Source organism: Chelonoidis abingdonii, chromosome 2 (assembly GCF_003597395.2).
Source record: "Chelonoidis abingdonii isolate Lonesome George chromosome 2, CheloAbing_2.0, whole genome shotgun sequence".
NCBI classification, from domain to species: domain Eukaryota; kingdom Metazoa; phylum Chordata; order Testudines; family Testudinidae; genus Chelonoidis; species Chelonoidis abingdonii.
The window spans coordinates 156,746,092-156,770,204 of NC_133770.1; the positions used below are offsets into that span (position 1 = coordinate 156,746,092).

General features: G+C 44.9%; 1 protein-coding gene across 1 annotated transcript in view; it reads left to right on the top strand.

Annotated features, from left to right (window-relative positions):
* Window positions 1-24,113, top strand: part of SLC23A2 (solute carrier family 23 member 2) — a 76,997-nt gene that overhangs the window by 31,742 nt on the left and 21,142 nt on the right. Inside the window, exons 6-8 of the mRNA XM_032786749.2 lie at window positions 15,726-15,791; window positions 19,125-19,195; window positions 20,352-20,533. Coding sequence (XP_032642640.1) covers window positions 15,726-15,791; window positions 19,125-19,195; window positions 20,352-20,533 — 319 coding nt within the window. The remainder of the gene's footprint in view (window positions 1-15,725; window positions 15,792-19,124; window positions 19,196-20,351; window positions 20,534-24,113) is intronic.

The following is a 24,113-nucleotide window of genomic DNA, read 5'->3' on the forward strand; positions in this document are numbered from 1 at the left end:
ACAATTTCCATTGTGTAAATTTAAGGAATGGATTAGGCCTGACAAGGTTAGTTTAGGCTATCTTAGGCCACCTAGGAAATTACGCCTCACCACCGCTCTATAGTTGCGAGCATACCAGCAAATAAAATCCTTTCAGCAAAATACCAAAAGTTTGAGACTCAGAGCTCCCAGCCAAAATCACTATTTGCAATAAAGAAACAAACATAACCTAACCTCGCTTTATATATCTATACCACTGTTATTGGAACTTATAAGAGCCTGTATCAGGGAGATTGGAGAGAAACCTGGTTGCACGTCTGGTCCCTCTGAGCCCCCAGAGTGAACAACAACCAAATTCTAACAGGACACGCAGAAACTTCCCTCCCTCAAGATTTGAAAGTATCCTGTCTCTGGTCAGGTGACAGCCAGGCTTACTGAACTTGTTAACCCTTTACAGTCAAAAGATATAAAGTACTTCTATTCTATTAACTCCTACTATCTGTTTATGACAAAGCTTCTTAAACATTTTGAAAAGCTTGTTTATTTTACAATACAACACTAGTTTAGTTATATAATATATAGACTTATAGAGAGAGACCTTCTAAAAAACATTCAAATGGATTCCCGACATGCGAAACCTTAAATTAGAGTGAGTAAATGAAGACTCAGGACACTACTTGTGAAAGGTTGCCAACCTCGATCTATACAATGCATTTATGTTAGCTAGAATGTTTCAAAACAACGTTGTAATTATTCAGAATCTGTCTTCAATAGTTCAAGTGTCAAAACCTCAACCACCAGGAAATTCAGAGTTGCCCTTGAAATTGCAGCCTGACCGTACGTTTAAATGGGCTTGGGTAATGTATCCACTTTGTACATTTGTGTGATCTTAGGCATGTGATGCATTACTGTTTCACAATAGCATATTTTTAGGGCATAGTTGCAGTTTATCAAGATTGTGGTACAATTCTACTAATATATATATATATAATTGTTACTTAAAACAAAAGGTGAGATTGTACTAGGTTTTCTTCTGATTTTTGTTGAATGGTGTTTCCATGTATCGCCACTTCATTGTATATTGCTGACAAAGTACAATCTGTTTATCTGAGAAGAATGAAATGTAATAACCACTGGAGTCCCTTGATCATGCCCTTATAAAGACCAGCCATTTTAGCCTTGACAAAAAGTCCATTATGACTGAGTTGAAAAAAGTAGTTCAGAAACAAGGTTCAACTCGCAGTGATTTTTTTAGCAGAGCTTGTGGAGGCCTTATGCTCCCCTCAGTGGCATTTCTCTGTCTGTATTGGTATAGCACAGTCACTTTTGAATGCTGCACCTGATCAATTTAAAAATTTCAGTGTGTTATAAGAATCAGTGGCCAAAATGTGATGGAGGGGAATGGATGAAATGGGGTGTACACAAAGCTACTGGTGGGGGGAGGGAGAAAGAGAAATGCTGGTATGGGAGGAATGGAGGGGAGGGGGCACAGAGCTGTGGCAGAGAGGAGATGGGGGAGGTTTCAGGGAGTCCCTGCAATAGAGAGGGAGGGAAGAGTGGCACATAGGGAGCTGGGGCGGGGAGAGGGGAGAAGAGAAGGATGTCTGGAGCCCCTTGAGTGCAATGAGCTCAGCCCACACAAGCTACAAAGTATGCGACCCCTAGTTCAGGGATTCTCAAACTGGGGTCACAAGGTGGTTACACGGGGGTCGTGAGCTGTCAGCTCTGTGGGGCTGCCATCCCCAAGCCCCCATTAAATTATATTCCACTCCTGTTTTTAATTTATAAGCGGGTCCCATTCATAGGCTTGCTGTGTGAAAGGGGTCACCAGTACAAAAAGTTTGAAAACCACTGCCCTAGTTTAAACAAGTTTTAAACTACTGAAAAATGTGGCTTTGTACGGGAAATAACTATATTAACAAAAAAAAGTATTAGTTGATCTTGCAGCCGTAAACACAACTTCCTATGTCTTAGAAGAAAGGAGAATGACTAGAGAGAGGAGAAAAATGCAGGGGCACTAATCAGACAACTTTACAGTCAGTGCCTTCTGTATTCTATGCTTGTCAAGGTATGTTTCCCACTTTGAACTTTAGCGTCCAGAAAGTGGGGGCCTGCATGTACCCTTCTAAGCTTAATTCCTAGCTTAGATGGATAGCGCTGCCACTAACCAGAAATTCCAGTGTCTGGTACACTCTCTGTCCCCCAAAAACCTTCCCTGGGGAACCCAAGAACCAGACCTTGGTTTAAAACAGAGAGAAATAAACCCATTCCCCCTCCTTCTCCGCTCCGACGACTTCCCTCCCTGGTTACCTGAGAGAGACACTGATCCAACTCTTGGATCTTAAAACAGGAGAAATTAACCTTGCCCCGCCACCCTCGCTTCCCCCCACCAATCCCCGATAAGTTCCAGACCCATCCCCTTTGGGTCTTAAACAAGAGAAAAATCGATCAGGTTCTTAAAGAAAGCTTTTAATTAGAAAGAAAGAAGAAGGAAAAATTATCTCTGTAAAACCAGGATGGAAAATGTTTACAGGGTCTTCAGCTTATATGACTAAGGGCTCCCTCCCCCAGCCTAAGTACAAGTTACAGCAAACAGAGGTAAAAATATCCATCCAGGCAAAATACACATTCTCACAGTTAAGAAAGCAAACATAAGCCTAATCCACCTTTTCTAGCTATATTACTATTTTGATATATGAGAGACTGTTTAGAAAAGATTGGAGAAAGACTGGTTGCACGTCTGTGTCTCCGTCTTAGCCCAAGAGGAACAAACAACAAAAAAACAGCAAAACAAAGATAACTGCCACGATAGATTTGAAAGTATCTTGTCTCCCCGATTGTCCTCTGGTCAGGTGTCAGCCAGGTTCACTGCACTGAGCTTTTAACCCTTTACAGGTAAAAAGACATTAACCCTTAACTATCTGTTTATGAGCCAATGCTTAAAATAAGCAGTTTGCATTGGATTAACTCCTTCACTGTTAAGATAACACTATCTTCATGGACTATGAGTGAAACAGGGGAACCTCATAAGAGAACTCCTAATGTGTGTTTTCCCAACTCATCCAGGCTTAACAAACAGAGATAAAGGCCACTGTGAGGATGGCATTGCTAAATTCAAGCTGTTGACTTTGTTTTAGAGCCTTTCCAGTTGTTACTTTTATTGTAGGCTGAATTGATTTATTCTTAGAAATGGAGTGAGGGGAATTCAGTCAGAAGCTCTTTGGAGCATTCATTGCTTAATTATTAGCAGATTCTGTGCCTTTTACGGTGGGTAGTAAACCATTTATTGCGCATTCTGCGATTTACTCAGCTTAATACGCTTTGCAGGCTGGCAAGCTGCTTTCCGGGCCCCTGGGGCATGAGAGACTCCAATTTGGGAGTGGACTTTGCTCTATGAGACGGGTAGGGTTTAATTATTGTTTATGCGCTAGGACAAGAAAGGGTTCTTGCAGTTAACTGTATTTGCATCAGAGAGCAAGGAAAGGATGTTGTGTTTGGTTAGGGTAATTGATATGGCATATACTCATACTGACCCGATCAGGAAAGTGCTTAAGCACTTGTGTGACTTAGAGCATGTGAGTGGTGACTGAGCACACTGCAACCTCTGCCTGTTAATAGTTTAGCTAAACCAGGGGTCAGCAACCTTTCAGAAGTGGTTGTCCAGTCTTCATGTTATGCACTCTTAATTAAGGTTTTGCGTGCAAGTAATTAATTTTAACAGTTTTTTAGAAGGTCTCTCTATAGTCTATAATATATAACTAAACTTTGTTGTATGTAAGTAAATAAGGTTTAAAATGTTCAAGAAGTTCATTTAAAATTAAATTAAAATGCCCTCCCCCCCGTTTTGTGGCCAGGACCTGAACAGTGTGAGTGCCACCGAAAATCAGTTTGTGTGCCGCCTTTGGCACGTGTGCCTTAGGTTACCTACCCCTGAGTTAAACTTTGCTCTATGTAAATGTCTTGTAGCAGAATAGGCTTGCTGTTAGACTTAAACTCTAAATTACATCTAGCTTTTTGCAAGTTTGTTGTGAATTGATATTCTTCTTCGAGTGATTGCCATATCGATTCCAATTAGGTGTGTGTGTGCCGCGTGCACAGTCGTTGGAACGTTTTCGCCCTAACAGCACCCGTCAGGTTGGCTGTGGAGCCCCCTGGAGTGGCACCTTCATGGCGCTCAATATATGATCCTGCCAACTCGGCGCCGCCTCAGTTCCTTCTTACCGCCAGTGACGGTCGTTGGAACTGCGGTGAGTTGCTTAGCAAGCTCTTCTCGTTTTCCCTAGCTTTCAGTTTAGTTTAGTTGATAGTTATTCCTAGCCTCATTAATTTTAGTTTTAGTGTTTTCAGTTGTTACAGCAGATAGCTGTTGGGAGTGGGAGGTTTTCCTCTTCACCTCAACCGTGTTCCCTGTTGGGACCTGGGCTATGCCTAAATCCCAAGGGTTCAAACCCTGCAAGTCCTGCAACAAGCCCATACCAACGGGCACCCCCCACGACACTTGCTTAAAGTGTCTAGGGGAAGCACACCAAACCGACAAGTGCAGGATTTGTAAAGGGTTTTGCCCCAGAACAAAAAAGGAGCAAGACTTTGGCCTCAAGCAGCTCCTTAGACCGCAGCCTACATTGGTGTGGCAAGACCTGGCACCAAACTCATTGGTGTTCCGCGCTCCAGTGGAAGAGGTAGAAGCGGCACCGTGGAAGGATTCTGGGAGAGACGCCTGGCACTGCGGTTCCCCAGCGCCCAAACCGGTGGGATGGATCCAGCACCGGTCCCATTCCCTGGCGCAGAAGTGGCACTGGAAGCAGGGGAGGAGTGGATCTCCAACTCAGAGACCCAGCCGTTTGGAGCTGGCCAATGGGATGTGTTCTGGAGAGGAGCAGCCAGGGCTGAAGACTTTGGAGCCGGCACTGTTGACTTCGGCCCCTGCAAGGGGGACCGTCCAGTCTGGTGCTGTTGGACTCCCCAAGCCAGGTCACTGAGGATGTTAAATTGCCATTCACCTCAGACATCTTTGAGGCCGCGAGGGACCTCATCGCAATGACGGCACCGCAGTCCCTGGTCCTTCGAGCCAAGTGTCCAGTACTGCAACATGGGCACCATCTTGAGGCAAACCGGCGATGCTTTGTCCCTCAGCACCGCCGATGGAGTTGCGGCACCGCTCAGAGCCATGGTGCCGCGATGCTGATCCTCATGCCAATCCCTGTCACGCAGCAGATCCCGTTCCCAGCACTGGTCATCTTGGCACCGCTTCCCAGCCTTGTGGCACTGCTCTCCAGTCCAGCTCCGTTTGGCACCGCCTTGGTCATTGTGGTCCTGGTCGTAGTCTTCAGACTTGGAAGGGTTGAGGTGGGGGTAGGGCCATGGTGTGCGCAGTGGAGATACTGTACCTCCATGGGTGTATTACCAGGCCCAGGGCACCCAATCCAAAGGTTCCCTTTTGGCGGCTTCTGAACTGTGGGTGCCGGAGGCATCAGCCAGTTGCCCCACCCCTAGGGGTGCCAAGGAGGTACTGGTCACACTACTTCCCCTGGAACTATCCCCAGTTCCTGAACCAAGTGTGGTTGTCCCTGACAGAGAGGTGGGACAGGAGGCCCCTGGAGACCAAGAGGCTCAGGAGGACTCTGTTCCCCCATTAGCCTCCTCGTCATCCTCCCCGGACAAGGTGGTTGCAGGCACCTCTGTCTTTGGACTGCCCCCCATAGAGAGTCATGCCCACCAGGACCTCCTTCACAGGATGCCACAAAATATGGGCTTGCAGGCCGAGGAGGTGGTGGAGTCAGAGGACCCAGTGATCGACATCCTGGCCCTGGAAGGCCCATCAAGGGTGACTCTACCCCTCATCAAGACTATACAGGCCAATGCTAAGACCATTTGGCAGACCGGCCTCCATCCATCCCACTGTGAAGGGTGTGGAGAGGAAGTATTTCGTCCCATCCAAGGGGTACAAATACCTCTTCACACACCCATAGCCCTGCTCGCTGGTGGTGGCTGCAGTAAATGAAAAGGAGAGGCAGGGGCAACAAGCCCCAGGGCTTAAGTCCAAGGATGCCAAGTGCCTAGATTTATTTGGGTGCCAAGTGTATTCCACAGTGGGGTTGCAACTCAGGATTGCAAACCAGCAGGCAATTCTGTGTAGATACCGCTTCAACTTCTGGAACTTGATGCTCAAGTTTAAGGAGCTGGTGCCAACATTATCCAGGGAGGAGTTTGGAGCGATAGTGGAGGAGGGCAAGGTGGTGGCACGGACCTCTTTACAGACCTCACTGGACGCTGTGGATTGAGTGGCATGCGCCTTGTCCTCCAGTATTGCCGTGAGGCGTAGCTCATGGCTGCAGGCCTTGGGACTCCCGCTCGAGATTCAACAGACCATGCAGGACCTGCCTTTTGATGGGGCAGGTCTGTATGCGGAGCCGACTGACTCTAGGCTGCATAGCCTAAAGGACTCCAGGACTACCATGAAGTCCTTGGGTATGCACACCCCAGCAACCCAACGTAAACATTGCAAGCCTCAGCAGCGGCAGTACTCCTATCCTACTCGGCTGAGGCAGGACTTCTATTGGAAAAAGGGCAGGAATGGCAGACACAAGCCTTGCCACACACTTCCTCCCCTAACCTGGGCAGGGCCAGGGTCTGACTAAACCATTGTCAGGTTCAAAGCAGGTCTTTTGAAGATATGCCTGAGGATGGACACCACCCACAATTCCGGATCCTTCCCCATCTTTCTTGAATCGTCTGTCCCACTTATACTGTGCTTGCTCCCAAATAACTTCAGACCGCTGGATTTACCATACAGTAGAAGTGAAATATTCTCTCCAATTGTACTCCTACCCTCCCTCCCACCTCCCTTCCCCGTCCCCCTTCTGGGACTTTTCTCACGAGCAACTCCTTATCCTCGCAAGGGGGGAGCAGTGGAGGAGGTTCCTCTGGGCAAGGAATTTTGTTCCCGATACTTCCTAATCCTCAAGGCCAGAGAGGGTCTCAGACCCATTCTAGATGTTCAAAGACTCAAAAAGTTCCTGGTAAAATTGAAGTTCTGGACACAGTTATCCTTTCTCTGGATCGGGGATCGCCCTCGATATGAAACACGCGTGTTTCCATATAGTTATTTGGCCTGCACACAAACGATTCCTACAGTTTGTGGTTGACCACAAACATGATCAATTTATGGTCCTTCCATTCGGCCTCTCAACAGCCCCCTGAGTGTTCACCTAGTGCACATCGGTCGTGGCCACTTTCCTCCATTGAAGGCAGTTGCAGGTATAGCCCTTCCTCGATTACTGGCTGCTTAGGGGCTGCACCAGGGGGCAGGTGGAGTCTCAAGTCTGGTCAGATCCACATTCGAGAGACTGAGTCTCCTCCTCAATTTCAACAAGTAAACCTTGTCACCGACCCAAAGAACAGAATTCATCGAGGCAGTGTTGGATTGGGTTCAGCCAAGAGCACTTTTGCCAGGGTCCCGATTCCAAGCCATGACAGACATAATTCAAAGCCTCAGGCAATATCCGACGAGCAAGGGGATGCCTGAGTCTCCTCAGGCACATGACAGCCTGCACTTACGTAACCCAGCATGCCAGGCTGAGGCTCAGATCACTCCAAGTGTGGCTCACTTTGGCCTATCGCCCGAGACATGACAGCCTGAATTTAGTGGTCACGATGCTGGGGCAGGTGCTTGAGTCCCTTCAGTGGTGACTCGACCCTTGGAGAGTGTGTGAAGGAGTCCCCTTCAAAAGCCCTCACCCTTCCTTGTCACTGGTAACTGAGAGGGGAGGGGGCGCGCATATGGGAGATCTGCAAGCGCCAGGCCTGTGGTTGCAGGATGAGCTCGCCCTCCATATCAACACCAAGGAGCCGAGGGCAGTGCGACTAGCATGCCAGACCACGAGGTCAGTGCATAGCAGTTCTGATGGACAGCACCACTGCCCTGTTTTCCATCAACAAGCAGGGTGGAGCCCGCTCCCCTCCCCTGTCGGGAAGCCCTCCAGCTGTGGGAGTTCTGCATAGGCCACTCTATTCACCTGGTAGCATCCTATCTACCAGGAGTTCAGAACATGCTGGTGGGCCACCTCAGCGGTCTTTCCACACGCACGAGTGGTCCATCCAGCCGGATGTCATACACCTCATCTTCCAAAGGTGGGGGTTTCCTCAGGTCAACCTGTTTGCTACCCAGAGCAACAGGAAGTGCCCAATGTTCTGCTCTTTCCAGAGACACAGCCCAGGATCAATCACGGATGCATTCCTGCTACCCTGGAGAGGCCGTCTGGCCTAATGCCTTTCCCCCGTTCCCTCTAGTGCACAAGGTCCTATTCAAGATCTGCAGGGACGGGGCAGAGATAATTCTGGTGGCACCATCGTGGCCTTGACAACATTGGTACACCACGTTCCTGGAACTGTCAGTGGATGCCCTGGTCACGTTGCCACTTCTCCCCTACCTGATCACTCAGAACCATGGTCGTCTTCATCACCCCGACCTGCAGTCCTTCCATGTCATGGCTTGGAAACTTCATGGCTGAACCCCACGGAGCTTCTGTGCTCAGAACAATTAAGGTGGGGGGAGGGGGGGGCTCCTCAGCAGCAGGAAGCCCTCCACTAGAGCCACATACCTGGCAAAGTGGAAAAGATACTTACTTGTTGGTGTGACCTGCGTCGTACACCCCCCCTTCAGGCACCGCTACCTCTCATCTTTAGAGTACCTTCTGCACCTGAAACAGCAAGGCCTGGCAGCGTCCTTTTATAAAGGAACATCTCGCTGCTATTCCGGCTTTCCACCTGGAAGTGTCTGGATGCTCTGTCTTCACCAACCCTACGGTTGGTCAGTTCCTCAAGGATCTGGAACAGCTATATCCCCAGATCAGACAGCCTGTTCCCGTGTGGGACCTTAACCTGGTCCTCTCCAGGCTAGTGGGACCCTCACTGGAACAGTGGCGACTTGCTTCCTTCTCTGTCTGTCGTGGAAGGTAGCCTTTCTTGTCACCATTACATTGGGAAGGAGGGTGTCTGAGCTTAAAGGTCCACCTTATATGGTTTTCCACAAGTGCAACTCAGACCTCACCTGGCCTTGCTTCCTAAGGTTGTGTCATGCTTCCACACTAGTCAGTGCATTTTCCTGCCTGTTTTTTACCCTAATCCTCATGCCAGTAGCCATGAGCAGAGGTTACAGTCCCTGGATGTTCGGCGAGCACTAGCCTTCTACATGGAGTGCACTAAGCCGTTCAGGAAGTCAAACCAGCAGTGACAGACAGGATGAAAGGACTCCCGGTCTCATCTCAAAGAATATCTTCCTGGATAACAGAAGTTACTAGATCGCAGGCCCTGGTTCTCACGGGAGACTTTAATCACCCTGATATCTGCTCGGAGAGCAATACAGCGGTGCACAGGCAATCCAGGAAGTTTTTGGAGCATGTTGGGGACAATTTCCTGGTGCAAGTGCTGGAGGAACCAACTAGGGGCAGAGCTCTTCTAGACCTGATGCTCACAAACTGGGAAGAATTAGTAGGGGAAACAAAAGTGGATGGGGACCTGGGAGGCAGTGACCATGAGATGATCGAATTCAGGATCCTGACACAAGGAAGAAAGGAGAGCAGCAGAATATGGACCCTGGACTTCAGAAAAGCAGACTTTAACATCCTCAGGGAACTGATGGGCAGGATCCCCTGGGAGAATAACATGAGGGGGAAAGGAGTCCAGGAGAGCTGGTTGTATTTTAAAGAATCCTTATTGAGCTTGCAGGAAAAAAACAGCCCGATGTGTAGAAAGAATAGTAAATATGGCAGGCGACCAGCTTGGCTTAACAGTGAAATCCTTGCTGATCTTAAACGCAAAAAAGAAGCTTACAAGAAGCAGAACATGGGACAAATGACCAGGGAGGAGTATAAAAATTATTGCTCAGGCATGCAGAGTGAATCACACTTGGAATGTGGCTTCAGTCACTTGGAATGAATCACACTTGGAAATGCAGCTAGCAAGAGTTGTTAAAAAAAAAAGAGAGTTTTCTTCAGGTATGTTAGCAACAGAAGAAAGTCAAGTAAAGTGTGGGTCCCTTACTGAATAAGGGAGCAACTAGTGACAGAGGATGTGGAAAAAGCTATGTACTCAATGATCTTTTGTTTCTATCTTCCAGACAGGTCAGCTCCCAGACTACTTCACTGGGCAGCACCGTATGGGAGAAGGTGACCAGCCCTCTGTGGAGAAAGAAGTGGTTCGGGACTATTTAGAAAAACTAGATGAGCAAAAGTCCATTGGGGCAGGATGCGCTACATCCGAGGGTGCTAAAGGAGTTGGCGGACGTGATTGCAAGCCATTGACCATTATCTTGAAAACTCATGGCGATCGGGGGAGTCCCAATGACTGGAAAAAGTATAATGTAGTGCCCATCTTTAAAAAGGGAAGGAGGAGGATCTGAGGAACTCAGGCCAGTCAGCCTCAACTCAGTCCCTGGAAAAATCATGGAGTAGGTCCTCAAGGAATCAATTCTGAAGGACTTAGAGAGAGCAAAGTGATCAGGAACAGTCGCATGGATTCACCAAGGGGAAGTCATGCCTGACTAAATTAATTGCCTTCTATGATGAGATAACTGGGTCTGTGGATGAGGGGAAAGCAGTGGATGTGTTATTCCTTGACTTCAGCAAAGCTTTTGATACGGTCTCCCACAGTATTCTTGCAGGCAAGGTTAAAGAAGTATGGGTGGATGAATGGACTAATAAGGTGGATAGAAAGCAGGCTAGATCGTCAGGCTCAATGGTATTGATCAATGGCTCCGTGTCTAGTTGGCAGCCAGTTTCAATGGAGTGCCCTAAGGGTCAGTCCTCGGGCAGTTTTGTTGAATATCTTCATTAATGATCTGGGAGGATGGCCTGGACTGCACTCTCAGCAAGTTTGCAGATGACACTAAACTAGGAAGAGTGGGTAAATACTCTGGAGGTAGGGATAGGATACAGAGGGACCTAGACAAACTAGAGGATTGGGCCAAAAGAAACCTGATGAGGTGCAACAAGGACAAGTGCAGAGCCCTGCACTTAGGACGGAAGAATCCCATTCACTGTTGTTAGAGACTAGGGACTGAATGGCTAGGCAGGCAGATTGTGCAGAAAAGGATTAGGGATTACAGTGGAGTGAGAAGCTGGATATGAGTCAACAGTGTGCCCTTGTTGCCAAAAAAGCTAACGGCATTTTGGGCTGTATAGGTAGGGGCATTGCCAGCAGATCAAAGGACGTGATCTTTCCCTCTATTCGGCATTGGTGAGGCCTCATCTGAAGTACTGTGTCCAGTTTTGGGCCCACACTACAAGAAGGATGTGGAAAAATTGGAAAGAGTCCAGCGAAGGGCAACAAAAATGATTAGGGGTCTGGAGCTCATGACTTATGAGGAGAGGCTGAGGAACTGGGATTTTTAGTCTACGGAAGAGAAGAATGAGGTGGGATTTGATAGCTGCTTTCAACTACCTGAAAGGGGGTTCCAAAGAGGATGGATCTAGACTGTTTTCAGTTGTACCTGATGACAGAACAAGGAGTAATGGTCTTAAGTTGCAGTGGAGGTTTAGGTTGATATTACGAAAAACTTTTTCACTAGGAGGGTGGTCAAGCACTGGAAGTGGTTACCTAGGGAGTTGGTGAAATCTCCATCCTTAGAGGTTTTTAAGGTCAGCTTGACAAAGCCTGGCCGGATGATTTAGTTGGGAATTGGTCCGCTTGAGCAGGGGTTGGACAGATGACCTCCTGAGGTCCCTTTCAACTTGAAATTCTATGATTCTACAATCACCTTATGCATCTACACGTGCTACAAGTTGGCCAAAACACAAACTGGCTCGTACGGCATGCTCCACGAGAGCTCAGTCATCCTCAGCGCATTCTGGCCCAGGTCCGATACAAGAAATCGCAGGGCAGCAACTTGGTCCTCGGTACATACATTCAGAGATGATGCAGCTTTCAGCCGAGCAGCGCTCCAGTCAGCGATTCTAACTCCAACCTCACCGCCTAGTAAGGCTTGGGAGTCACTCAACTGGAATTGATATGATCAATCACTCGAAGAAAAAACAGTCACTCTCACCTTCTCGTAACTGTCTTGGAGATGTGTTACTCATGTCCATTCCAAACCACCCGCCTTCCCTCTGTCCGAGGTAACCACCAAGAAGGAACTGAGGAGGTGTTGGGTTGCAGATTATATATTGAGCTCCATGAAGATGCCACTCAGGGGGGTCCGAGCCGATGACAATGCGTAGCTCTAGGGGAAAAGCTTTCAGACCACTGTGCACGCAGCATGCACACATCTAATTGGAATGGACATGAGCAACACATCTCGAAGAACAACAGTTATGAGAAGGTGAGTAACCGGTTTTCTTTGGGCAACCCTGCCTTTCACAAAACCGCTTCAGGCTTGCTGTTAGACTTAAACTCTAAATTAGCATCTTGCTTTTTGCAAGTTTGTTGTGAATTTATATTCTTCGAGTAACCTTACCTTTTACAAAATAGCTTCAGCGTTTATACTGTGGTTTATGTGTTTGCAGCAATGGTGTTTGTCACAGTGTTGCATTAGAACTTATTCTCTGTGAATTGACTGCAGTGTAAACATTAGAAATGGGACTAAGGGCTACGTATTGCACTAGCCCAAATTGAAATTGCACATAAAAAATGAGCTTTTGTTTAAATATGGCTGTAGGTAGCATAGTTCTTACCCAGTATGTGTGGGACTTAAAAATTGGAAATGCATTTTACGGAATATGTTCCAAACTATTAACCAAGGCCAGTGTTGATGCTGGCTGTCTTGAAAGATAACTGGTTATGGTTGTTTTTTACTTGCTTACTACTGTAACAAAGTAAGATAGGTTATGTTAATTTCTGGTTAGGAAAAAAGAAAGCAGATATCTTGTCTGCTGCAGGAACTCTGATGATCAATATAGCAGGTCAGCTTTGATGTACAGGGCCTGAGGGATCAGTCATGCAAAACAGCATTAGATAGTGTACAAATAATTTATTAAAGCAGAATATCCAAAAGCTTAACCTGAGCACACATGTACATACTTGTCTAAATCAGGGCTTCAGTGTTTTACTTGAAAATTCAAACATCATTAATTAAAAAAAAAAATCTTCACAGCTCGGAACATATCTCTAAATGCTTAACTCAAATTTCGTATCAAATATAGTTAAAAAGCTCAGCTCCTAAATTCTTTTGCACTGATCTCTTCCAAGACATTGTAATTTTATGATTTTTTAAAAAAAATAATCTAAATGTATTGATCAAGAAGTTTTGTGTCAAATGGAGGCAAGTTGACACAACAGAAGTCCAGGCTTCTGTGACTATTTAATATTCATAGAATGTGCTGATATGCTGATATCTAATCATTTGAAAGGAACAAATGTTAAGTTTGGAATGCTCACAACATGTGCATGTTACAGATAAAGTTAAATTTACACAAGGTTTGAAAAGCTGCTTCTGCATGTAGTAAATTACTGGAATCAAGTTGAAACACTTCATTAATGAAACATTTCATTATTGAAGAATGTGTTTGAGGTATATTAATTAAAGGATTTGTAAAGGGGAAGGAGAGTAGTGTGTAGGTAGAGCTGGGGAGTAGTAGCTTGTTTCAGACATGACATATTTTGCCCTGGGTGCCCATGTACTCAGTTAGTCTAGTGAAGCTCAAAGATCTGAGGTGAATCATTTGCTCACAACAAACACTGTTTCTTTTTCCCCAGGATATGGTTTAGATTTTTGCCACGAGTAGCCGATATAGGGACTCATATCTGAGTAGAGTCCTCACAATCCAAACAAAGTCATGGCCGTTCACTTGTGGTCTATGTGCTGTCAGTATTTATAATTTTTAAAAAGCAGAGGTTTCTAAATTCTCTGTGTGGGCCAATTCTTGTAAAAGAATCTCATGGACCACCTCCCCTGCCAATCATAAACCAATTCTTGATCCCTCTTCCTGCCTGTGAATGTATGATAACACGTGTTCTTATTATTTCCTCTGTTTTCTAGCTACTCATCACCTTCTGTGTTCATCTTACTCCCTGCAGTACCTCACTGAGGAAGGTCCTCCCTCCTGTTGTTCTTGCGTTTTGCATTTCTAGTCCCACTTTTTTGTGCTAGTTGTTACCCCGAGCTGAGCCCACTGGTTTTGCGCCTTTTCCTGTGCTGCTGATTCTGTGGGCATCAGGGCTCTCTGTTGTGGCTGTACAAGCAGCAGAAAGGCAGGAGTCTAGCCAGTGCCCCATGAACAGGAAGTGCTTGATGTGTGTCATAAACAGATAGCTAAGGGTTAATGTTTCTTTCACCTGTAAAGGGTTAACAAAGGGAACCAAACACCTGACCAGAGGACCAATCAGGAAACCGGATTTTTAAAAGCTCAGGGAGGGAATGTTTGGGTCTGTGTCTTTTGTCTGTCTCTCGGCTATGAGAGGGATCTTTCTATCTTCAAGCTTCTAATCTGTCTGTTTTCCAAGTGTAAGTACAAAGGTAGAGACAATAGGTTTTTTTTTTTGTATTACATGTGTGTAGTTTGTGGATGTTTATAATTGATATCTTTTTTGAATAGGCTGTTTATTCATTTTTCTTTAAGAATTGGACCCGTTTTGTCAACCTTGATACAGAGAACATTTTTATGTCTTTTTTTTTTTTATATAAGCTTTTCTTTTAAACCTGTTGATTTCTTTCTAAGTAGGCTCTAGGGGACAGAATCCTGGCCAGGATTACGTCTCTTTCAGGGAAAGACTGGGAGGGGGAAAGGAGGGGGGGGAGGTATGCCTTCTGTTTTGTAATCAAGGAGTTTAAGTACAGTAATCTTCCGGATACCACGGAGGAAGCCTGGGAGGAGTAAAGAGAAGATGGGGGGCGGGGGGGTTCCCTTTGTGGTAAGATCAGGGCATCTGAGTCTGGGTCCCCGGGAAGGTTTTGGGGGACCAGAGTGAGCACACTGAAATTTTGGCTGGTGGAGCGCTATAAGATCTAAGCTGGTAATTAAGTTAGAGGGTTCATGCTGCTTCAGTTATGAACGCTAGGTTCAAATGAGTAGGAAGCTACGACATAGTGCCATAGTTTGATCTGGTTTAAGGACTGTGTGACCTCTCTAATAGTTGTAGAACAGTTCAGTGTTATTCTTAAAACGTTAGCAATGTCTTTACTTTTTTACATGTACAAACTTGATTACTGAGATATACATCTATTCAGATGCATCTTTTAAAATTTTTGGAATTATATTACCAATAACTGTCTTCTCTTATATCCTTTCAGCTTACCAGTTATTGCTTTGCACCTGGAACATATCGTTTTTACCTGGTTATAACTCAGTGATCAAATTATATGCTTTTATCCCAGCTATGCAATTAAGGTGGCATTTACTCAATACTGTGAATGACTTCCTTTCACAAAGATTAACACTTCATATACTGTACTTGACATTGCATCATGCACCCTGACACTTGTCGTTGTTACTGTATCCTGTTAGCACTGCTTTTCCACATGATAACAGATCTTGTTGTACCATACCTGGTATCTGCATACCTGTGTTCCGTAACATTTGTTATGATAATAGCTGCATTGCATTTATGCCTTCTGTATCCTATGGTGTTGGATTTTCATGATTCTTTTTATCTTTAAACAAAAATTGTTTACTCAAATTCTAATAAACAGAAAAAATGTAGTTGGGGAGGGTTAACCTCATGAAAACCATGTAGAAAGGTACAGTGGAAAAGGTTATGATGTCGCAAACTATAAATGTCTTTTTATTCTTTGTTCCTTTAGTCCTTTGGTTCAGCTAGTGCTTTTGTTCTTAGCACCTGCCGAGCTATACTTTCCTTGGACAGTGGAAGGTATAACACAGGTATGAAAGTCAAGTATGCTTGTGGATTTTAACCATGTGATAAATCTCCAGGTACTCAAAATGGGGATCCATTTGCAACTGACGTATCAAGATATGTCTTGACTCTTTGTGGACGAGTGGGAGATTAGGGAAAGATGGCTTTTGCTTTTCAAAAATGATTTTGTAAACTGTTGGTGAGTTTGATTTTCTTTTAGTGATTCCTATGTAAATGCGCTTTTGTAAATAAATGTTTAAAAAAAGAGGAGGAAGCTAATTATATCAGGGAAATCTATGCTTGTAGGGCTAAGAACATAGGTGATTTTGGTTGAGTAGTGGGTATAGCGGTGGTGCAGGCCTGTTATAGATGGATGTAGCAAACTGTTGATAGTGAGAAAAGGCGTATTCAATTATATGTGCATTGGAATGAGCATGAGTACTCTTGTCACATGAGCATTTGAATACTTTCAGTCCTATTATAATTAAGAAGGATTTGAAACAACGCTACTAGGGAAACCTTTTAACAGCGGACATTGCATCCATGATTATAAAGTTCTGGCTGAGAAGAAAACAGGAAAAATCCAGAGAACTGCATGTTATGTCAGTATTCAATGAGAAATAGTGCTTATGTATCAGAAACTATGTGAAGGGATAAGAATGTCTAGCTGAGAGATGTAAAAACTAGTGTCATGGGATCACCGTTGATGGAGTCAAGTATCAGAGTGGGTGCCGTGGTTAGTTGTGATCTGTAAAGCAGCAGAGATCCTGTGGCACTTATAGACTACAGACGTTTTGGAGATGAGCTTTCGTGGGGTGAATACCCACTTCATCGGATGCATCTGACGAAGTGGGTATTCACCCACGAAAGCTCATGCTCCAAAATGTCTGTTAGTCTATAAGCTGCCACAGGACTCTTTGCTGCTCTTCCATTGAATGGAGTTATTTCTAGTGGGGTTCCACGGGGATTAGTATTAGGTCCAGTGCTATTCAGCATTTTTGGTCAACAGTCTGGAAGTGAATGTAAAATTGCTGCTGCTAAAATTTTCAGATGACCCAAAGACCAGCTGAATAGTAAATAATGAGGATAGAGCAGTCATCTGGATTGACTGGTAATCTGGGCCATAGAACAAAATATATTTGACTGTATTAAAACACAAAGCTGTACCTCTAAGAATAAGGTCTGAAGGCCATACTTACAGAATGGGGGACTGCATCCTGGCAACTGAAAAGGAGTTAGAGGTTATAGTTGACCAGCAACTCAGCATGAATTCCTAGTGCAATGCTGTGACGTACAAGTCTAATGCAACCCTGGGATGTATCAAAGGGATTAATGAATAGTAGTAGGAAGATGATTGTTACCACTGTACATAGTGTTGATGAGACCAGTGTTGAAATACCATGTAGTTCTGCATACCTTGATATCTGCCTTTTAAAAAGGTATGTTGAAACTTTGAGGTTGAAGAAAAGAGCTACAAAACATAATTTGAAGGTTGGAGAAAATACTTTGGAGTGAGAGACTTCAGGGGCTCAATCTGTTTGGTTAATCCAAAAAAATAAATAAACAAATAAAAATTGAGTAATCTGATTAAAGTGTATGAGTACCTCCATAGGAAGAAAATACCAGGTACTAAAGGGCTCTAGTCAAGACAGAACAAGAACCAAGGTTTGGAAGCTTAAGCTGTACAGATTAAAATTAGAAGCACATTTTTAACAATGCAGGTGATTAAATATTGAAAAAAAAATTCCAAGGGACGTGGTGGATTCTTCATTTTTTGATGTCTGCAAATCAAGACTGGATACCTTTCTGGAAAGTGTTTTAGTAAAATACAAGTTATTGGGCTCAATACAGGAATAACTGGACAAAATCCTGTGGCCTGTGATATACAGGAGATGATACTACAAGAGCTAATGGTCCCTTTTAGTTGTAAACTCTATGAAATAATGTTTAACTGTTATCCCTGCATAATGACCCTGGATTTTGAGAGGCAGGTTTTGGTTGTTTCTACCTCAATGTCACCAATTAAACAAGCAAACAAAACTATAGGCTGAATTAGGCCTTCAGTGTCTCTTTTGCCAACCCCAGTGTCTTGAGAGGTTTTCCACAGATGTATATTTACTTTTTAGCTGAAACCTGACCATCTGGTCTCTTTCTAAATTAAAAAACTGAAGTGGGAATTATGTCATTGCTCTCAGTTTTCTACAGTAGATTTTAAGAGCTTACGTGTGCAGAATGAGGTAGCTTGACTTGGGGAAGGTGAAAGCATGTTAAAGGGTAGAAAGAGACAGTTTCCAGCTACCTCTCATAGGCCCCAGGTACCTTTAATTGTGACCCTCTTACTTTCACTTCTTGCTTTTTTGATATAAAACCTGAAATGAGCTGTTGCAAATATCTGAGAAGGTAGATATCCAAGTCTATAGTTCAGAAAATCAGGCCCTGGATGTTATGAAATTACACACACATTTTCAGTGTCCATAGCAGTAAGCCATGCTAAGGTGTGCATTAGTAGGCTAGGTGGTGGTTGAATATGATTTGCTTTCAAGCTGATGCATCACAGTGCACTGAAGCATGTGTTAACAGCTTAGAAGTACACACCCTGTTGTGGTTTATTCCTGTATTAGAGATCAAATGAGATACTGGTTTCAGTTTATTGTTGAAAAGGACCCTTGTGTTGTCTTGCTCCTGACCTTTTCTAACCTTCTAAAGGGGTCAGATACGAGCTGTTACACTCAAATGAACTAGCTAAATTAGTAAATAACAAATGTTTGACTGTTTTAGACGTTGTGTAAAATCAGGCAATTCTCCTGATGAAAATGTTCCCATTCAGCTCTTACTTGGATGAAAAGAATCCACAATTGACCCTTATATTTGGCAAATTAGGATTTACCGCTCTGGTGTAATGGTTGGAATTGGTGGCTAGCCCTTAGGAAATGCTGCTGCCTTCTCCACACTGTGAAGAAAATCGCACGGCTGGCCTGTGCCACTCCAGGGCTGCAAGGCTGTTTGATTGCCATGTACATTAATGGGCTCAGGCCGGACCCTGGTCTCTGGGACCCTTCCACTGTGCAGGGTCCCAGAGCCCGAGCCCAGAAGTGTACACTGCAATGAAACAGACACGTAGCCTGAGCCCTGCGAGCCTGAGTCAGCTGGCCCAGGCCAGCCATTGGTGTCTAGTTGCTGTGTGGACAGACTCAGAGAGCTGATTGCCGGAACTGGAATGTTTTTGTTTCTCAAACATCGATCAGTCTAAAAAATAAACTACTGCTGAAGTATTAGGTGAATCTTTCTCTTCCTAAATAACAAAAACACTCTGAAGGGGACACAAAAATGAAAGCATGTTTGTTTTTTATTCCTCCAAGATGTAACAGTTACTAATGGAACAACAGAGCTGCTGCACACTGAACATATCTGGTACCCCAGGATACGAGAGGTAACATAAGTAGCCTTTCTCCGTTGATCATCCCATTTCAGTTAAGGTTTCTCATCCATACCTCTACATGTTCTTGTATTTTAAGTTTGTAATTTCTTTGTCCACTGCCATTCACTGTGAATATATCCCGTTATCTGCTTCGTGCAAGTTTTAACCCTTCCAACTTCTTTATGCATGACTGAAAATGGAATGCAATGAGTCATTTACCATGTTAAAAAAGACACACGCTACAATACACAAGGGAGACTAACATTCTGCTGCTTAGGCTGTGTCGTTTGTGTGCATCAGTAGCAGTTAAAAACTTTATCAAGCCACTTGCCTACCCTCGCTCAGCAATTCAATAGGCTGTTCAATAGGCAGTTCGCAAATCACTTGACATCAAGGTTTCTCAAGCTGGATTCAGTTCTGATGTAGATGTTGATGCTCACCAGAGACTTGCTGAGTCTGCCCAGTTTCTTCCCCACCTCCAGCATTTCAGTATGAACTTTCTCATGTCCTACAGAGTCCAGGATGGGGGTTGTGCCCAGACATCTCATTGCAGAAGGATAGGTGGTAGCATAGTCCAATTGAGGCATGTGTCATGGAACTTATCTCCCATCCCGTCACTTTGGGCTGCCAATTTTTCCTCGATTTAAAACAACCCCTCTCTCTTCCCCATGTTCAAACCATAGCTACATCCTGCCAAGAGCCCTGCAGCCCAGAAGGCTGGCAGTCTCCTGAGACCACAACGCTGCTCTATGCCAGCTTCTAAGGAGCACTTGTGACCAATGCAGCATACACTCTGCCCCTAGGAGCTAAGAGCATCTCACCTCCGTGGCGCCACCAGCCCTTGCCGGTTCGATCTGAGAGCTTAAAGGTTAGCCTGGAACCCAGGTCTCCTGTATGACAGTATGATGTGCTATCCACACAACTGCCAAACTGGCCCATTGGTCTATTGGGTAATAGTTATGTGGAGAAAAACATAAGTGTTATACGTAAGCAAGAAGTCACTTAAACTCATAATTAGCTGTTGTATGACAAAAAACAGTTTGCTTAGGCCTGCTTTGCCACTGATTTCTTTAATTGCAGTTTATAACCCAGAGCCGAAAAAGCATATTTAGTGTGTCCATTTCAAACTTAATTGACCTGTATTTTTTCCCATTCTTTTTGTGTTCAGATCCAAGGGGCTATTATCATGTCCTCCTTAATAGAAGTGGTGATTGGCTTCTTCGGCCTTCCTGGAGCTCTCCTGAGATACATTGGACCTCTGACAATTACACCAACTGTGGCTCTGATTGGCCTGTCGGGTTTCCAGGCTGCAGGGGAGAGAGCAGGCAAACACTGGGGTATTGCTATGTTGTAAGTACCCTTGGATATGGTTAACTGGGCTGCATTATGAAGTAAGGAAGCATACCGTTGTCACTCCACAGTGGTTCTCCTGGTCATGTCAGGCAGTGGTTTGCACAAAGACAAAAGATAGGACGTAGCTTTTAGTATTAATTAGTGTTTTGGTAGCTTTTGTAAAAGCAGCAAAGAATCCTGTGGCATCTTTTAGACTAACAGACATTTTGGAGCATGAGCTTTCGTGGGTGAATACCCATTTTGTTGGATGCATGTAGTGGAAATGTCCAGGGGCAGGTATATATAGGCTAATCTTCTATATGCAAGCAAGAAGCAAGCGAGAGATAACGAGGTTAGTTGAATCAGGGAGGATGAGGCCCTGTTCTAGCAGTTGAGGTGCGAAAACCAAGAGAGGAGAAACTGGTTTTGTAGTTGGCAAGCCATTCACAGTCTTTGTTTAATCCTGAGCTGATGGTGTCAAATTTGCAGATGAACTGAAGCTCAGCAGTTTCTCTTTGAAGTCTGGGCCTGGAAGTTTTTTTGCTGCGGTTTATGGCCACCTTAAGGTCTGCTATAGTGTGCCAGGAAGGTTGAAGTGTTTTCCTACGGTTTTTGTAATGCCATTTCCTAATATACTGATTTGTGTACCATTGATCCTTTTCCGTAGAGACTGATCCAGTTTGCCAATGTACATAGCAGAGGCGGCATTGCTGTCATATGTATGGCGTATCATTACAGTGGTGGACGTGCAGGTGAATGAAACGATGTGTATGTGGCTGATCTAGGTAGTCCCTGTGATGGTGCGCCAGGTATTGTAGCAATGGATGGAAAACATATGTGCAATGTGGGCAGAGCTGGCATCGAGGTTTGTGCATGGAGTGGTTCCTGAGCTAGAGTTACTATGGTGCGGAGACAAGCTTACTGGCACAAATGAGATATGACTTACTAGGTGCAGGTTGTCTGTGGGCGAGCTGGCCTGCACCCAAGGCCTGTGAAGTTGTGGCTCATTGTCCAGGATGGGTTGTTAGACCTGATGATTTGTTAATGGTTGGAGGGTTTTAGCTGGGAACTGTATCGTGATGGCCAGTGGAGTCCTGTTGGTGCTTCTGAGTTATGTCTTGCATAGGAGGTTCTGGTACGTCTGGCTCTGATTGATCTGTTTTTTATTTCTCGTGCGCGGGTATTGTAGTTGAGATGCTGGTGAGATTCTGTAGGGTTGGCGTTCTGTTTGAGGGGTTAGAGCAGATGCTGTTGTATTCAGTGTTGCTGAGGATGGATCGTGTGGTGCGCCGGGATGGAAAGCTGGAGGCAATGAAGGTAGCTAGCGGTCGATAGGTTTAGTATAAGGTGGTGTTAATGTGATCCATCATATTTCGCGTGTGTTAGGAAGTGGACCTCGCGTGTTAGACTGGTGCAGGCTGAGGTGTGATGGGATGAAGCCGTGTGAAAATCGTGGTGGAATTTTATCCAGAGTCTTCCATGGGTAATGATGAAGATGTTCATCAATGTAGCCGTAGAGTAAGAAGGGGCCGTGAGTGGACGAACTGAGGACAGCGTTGGTCCAGGTTGCAATAAAAATAATTGTTGCGTCATTGTGGGACATGCCGGTGCCCATAGCAAGTGCACCTGATACTGGAGAATATATATTGTCATCAAAATTGAAATAAGTTGTTGTGTGAGGATAAAGCACAGAGTCAGCCCCACCATGTGTGCCTGTGCGGCATCGGGAACTGTCACTGACAGCTTGTTATTCCCATCGTGTGTGGGATGTTTGTGTAGGAGAGCCTCTCCATCCATGGTGCTAGGATGGTTGTTTTCTGGAAGGCATTGTAGTTTTCTAGGGAAATCAGGTGGTGTCATAGAGATAGCTGCGGAGTGCTGGTACATTAGGGTCGAGTAGAGAGTCCACATAACCGGAAGTCCTTCAGTGGAGAGTGCAATGCCCGAGACCTGAATGGGCATTATCCAGGAATTTTTTTCCCAAGGTTCCTTGGGATAGTAGATAGAATAACACCTGCGTTGAGCTCTAAGGGTATGTTGAATTTGTTCTGTGTTAGTGCAGTAGGGAGCTGTCCTGAGATAGAATGTGAGTTTCTTCTTAGTAGATCTCAGTGGAGATCTAGAGGGTCAATGGCCGTAGAATTGGTATTGTAGAAGTTGCTCTGGCGGCCTCCTTTATGGTAGTCGGACCTGTCAGATGACAACAGCAAACGTCCTTTACAGCCTCTTTGGTGGATAAATGTCAGGGTGCTTCTTAGCAATCGCTGTGGATGCTTGCGTTCTGCAACTGACTTAAGTATTGCAGGCAAGCGATTTGGTTGTTTTCCACAATTTCCTGCCTGTACACAGTCGACGGGAAGCATTCAATGTAATAAGTCAGAACTGTGGGATTATTGACCCTCAGGAGGAGTCATGTGGAGTTCTACTTCTTAGGCTCGTTGGTGGAGGTAAACATGGTATCAGGATTGTATCAGTGTTGCCTGAAAGTATCTTTTGATCGCAGACTCCGGCGAAGTAGGGCTCCAGATCGCCGCAGAGATTATGAAATGCATAGTTGAGTGGGGTGCATAGCAGGGCAGCAAAGGAGAGTCCCCGAGATAGGACAGATTTTCTTCTGGCCGAGTGGTGGTTGGATAGAGGACGATATAGGCTGGTGGGTTAGGGGACCAACGTTGTGGCCCCATGTGGCAGGTAGGAGTTTAGACAGCTTACAGTCCTTTTTCCTTTGTAGAGAGGTGAAGTGAGTAATGTAGATCTCCTGTCTTATTTTAGTGAAGTCCGTTTGTATGGAAGTTGGGTTATTAATGAGAGTCTCCAAGTTGGAGAGCTCTTCTTTGATGTTTTCCTGTTTGCTGTATAGGATGCTGATCAGGTGGTTCCTCAGTTTGTTTGATAAGAGTATGGCATAACCTCTCACTGTGGTCTGTGTAGTATGTAGATAGCAGTGGATTTTTTACCTTTCGTCCATTTGGTATGATGTCCATCTGTTTGCATTTGGAAAGGAAGATGATATCTGTCTGTATTTGTGCAAGTTTCTTCATGAAACTCTAGCTTGCTTCTTGCTTGCATATATATACCTGCCCCTGGGAATTTCCACTACATGCATCCGACAAAGTGGGTATTCACCCATGAAAGCTCATGCTCCAAAACGTCTGTTAGTCTATAAATTGCCACAGGATTCTTTGCTGCTTTTACAGATCCAGACTAACACGGCTACCCCTCTGATACTTTAAAAACAATAAAACTCTTCATGCATGCTAATAAGTTTACCAGAAATACCTTTTCCCTCCTCCCCCCGAATCCAGCTAGGGCTCTGGCAAGTTGATCAGTCCTTCAGGCTCACAAAGTGCTTTTGCTTTGGTTACAGGTTCATCACTGCTTTAGCTGAGAACAAGCACACCCATGAATAAGTCAGTCTCTCCTGTATACAGCTTGGATCTTTGATCTTCAGATTCTGAGAATAGATAATCAGTGGACCATGATTCTCTCCTTGTGGTTTAACTTTAAAAAATTGGGTCTGCAAAGTTTGAATGCAAAGTTTGCATTCACTTTCCGCCAGGCATTTCCTAGGAAACTCACTTGTTTGTTCCAGAAGTTC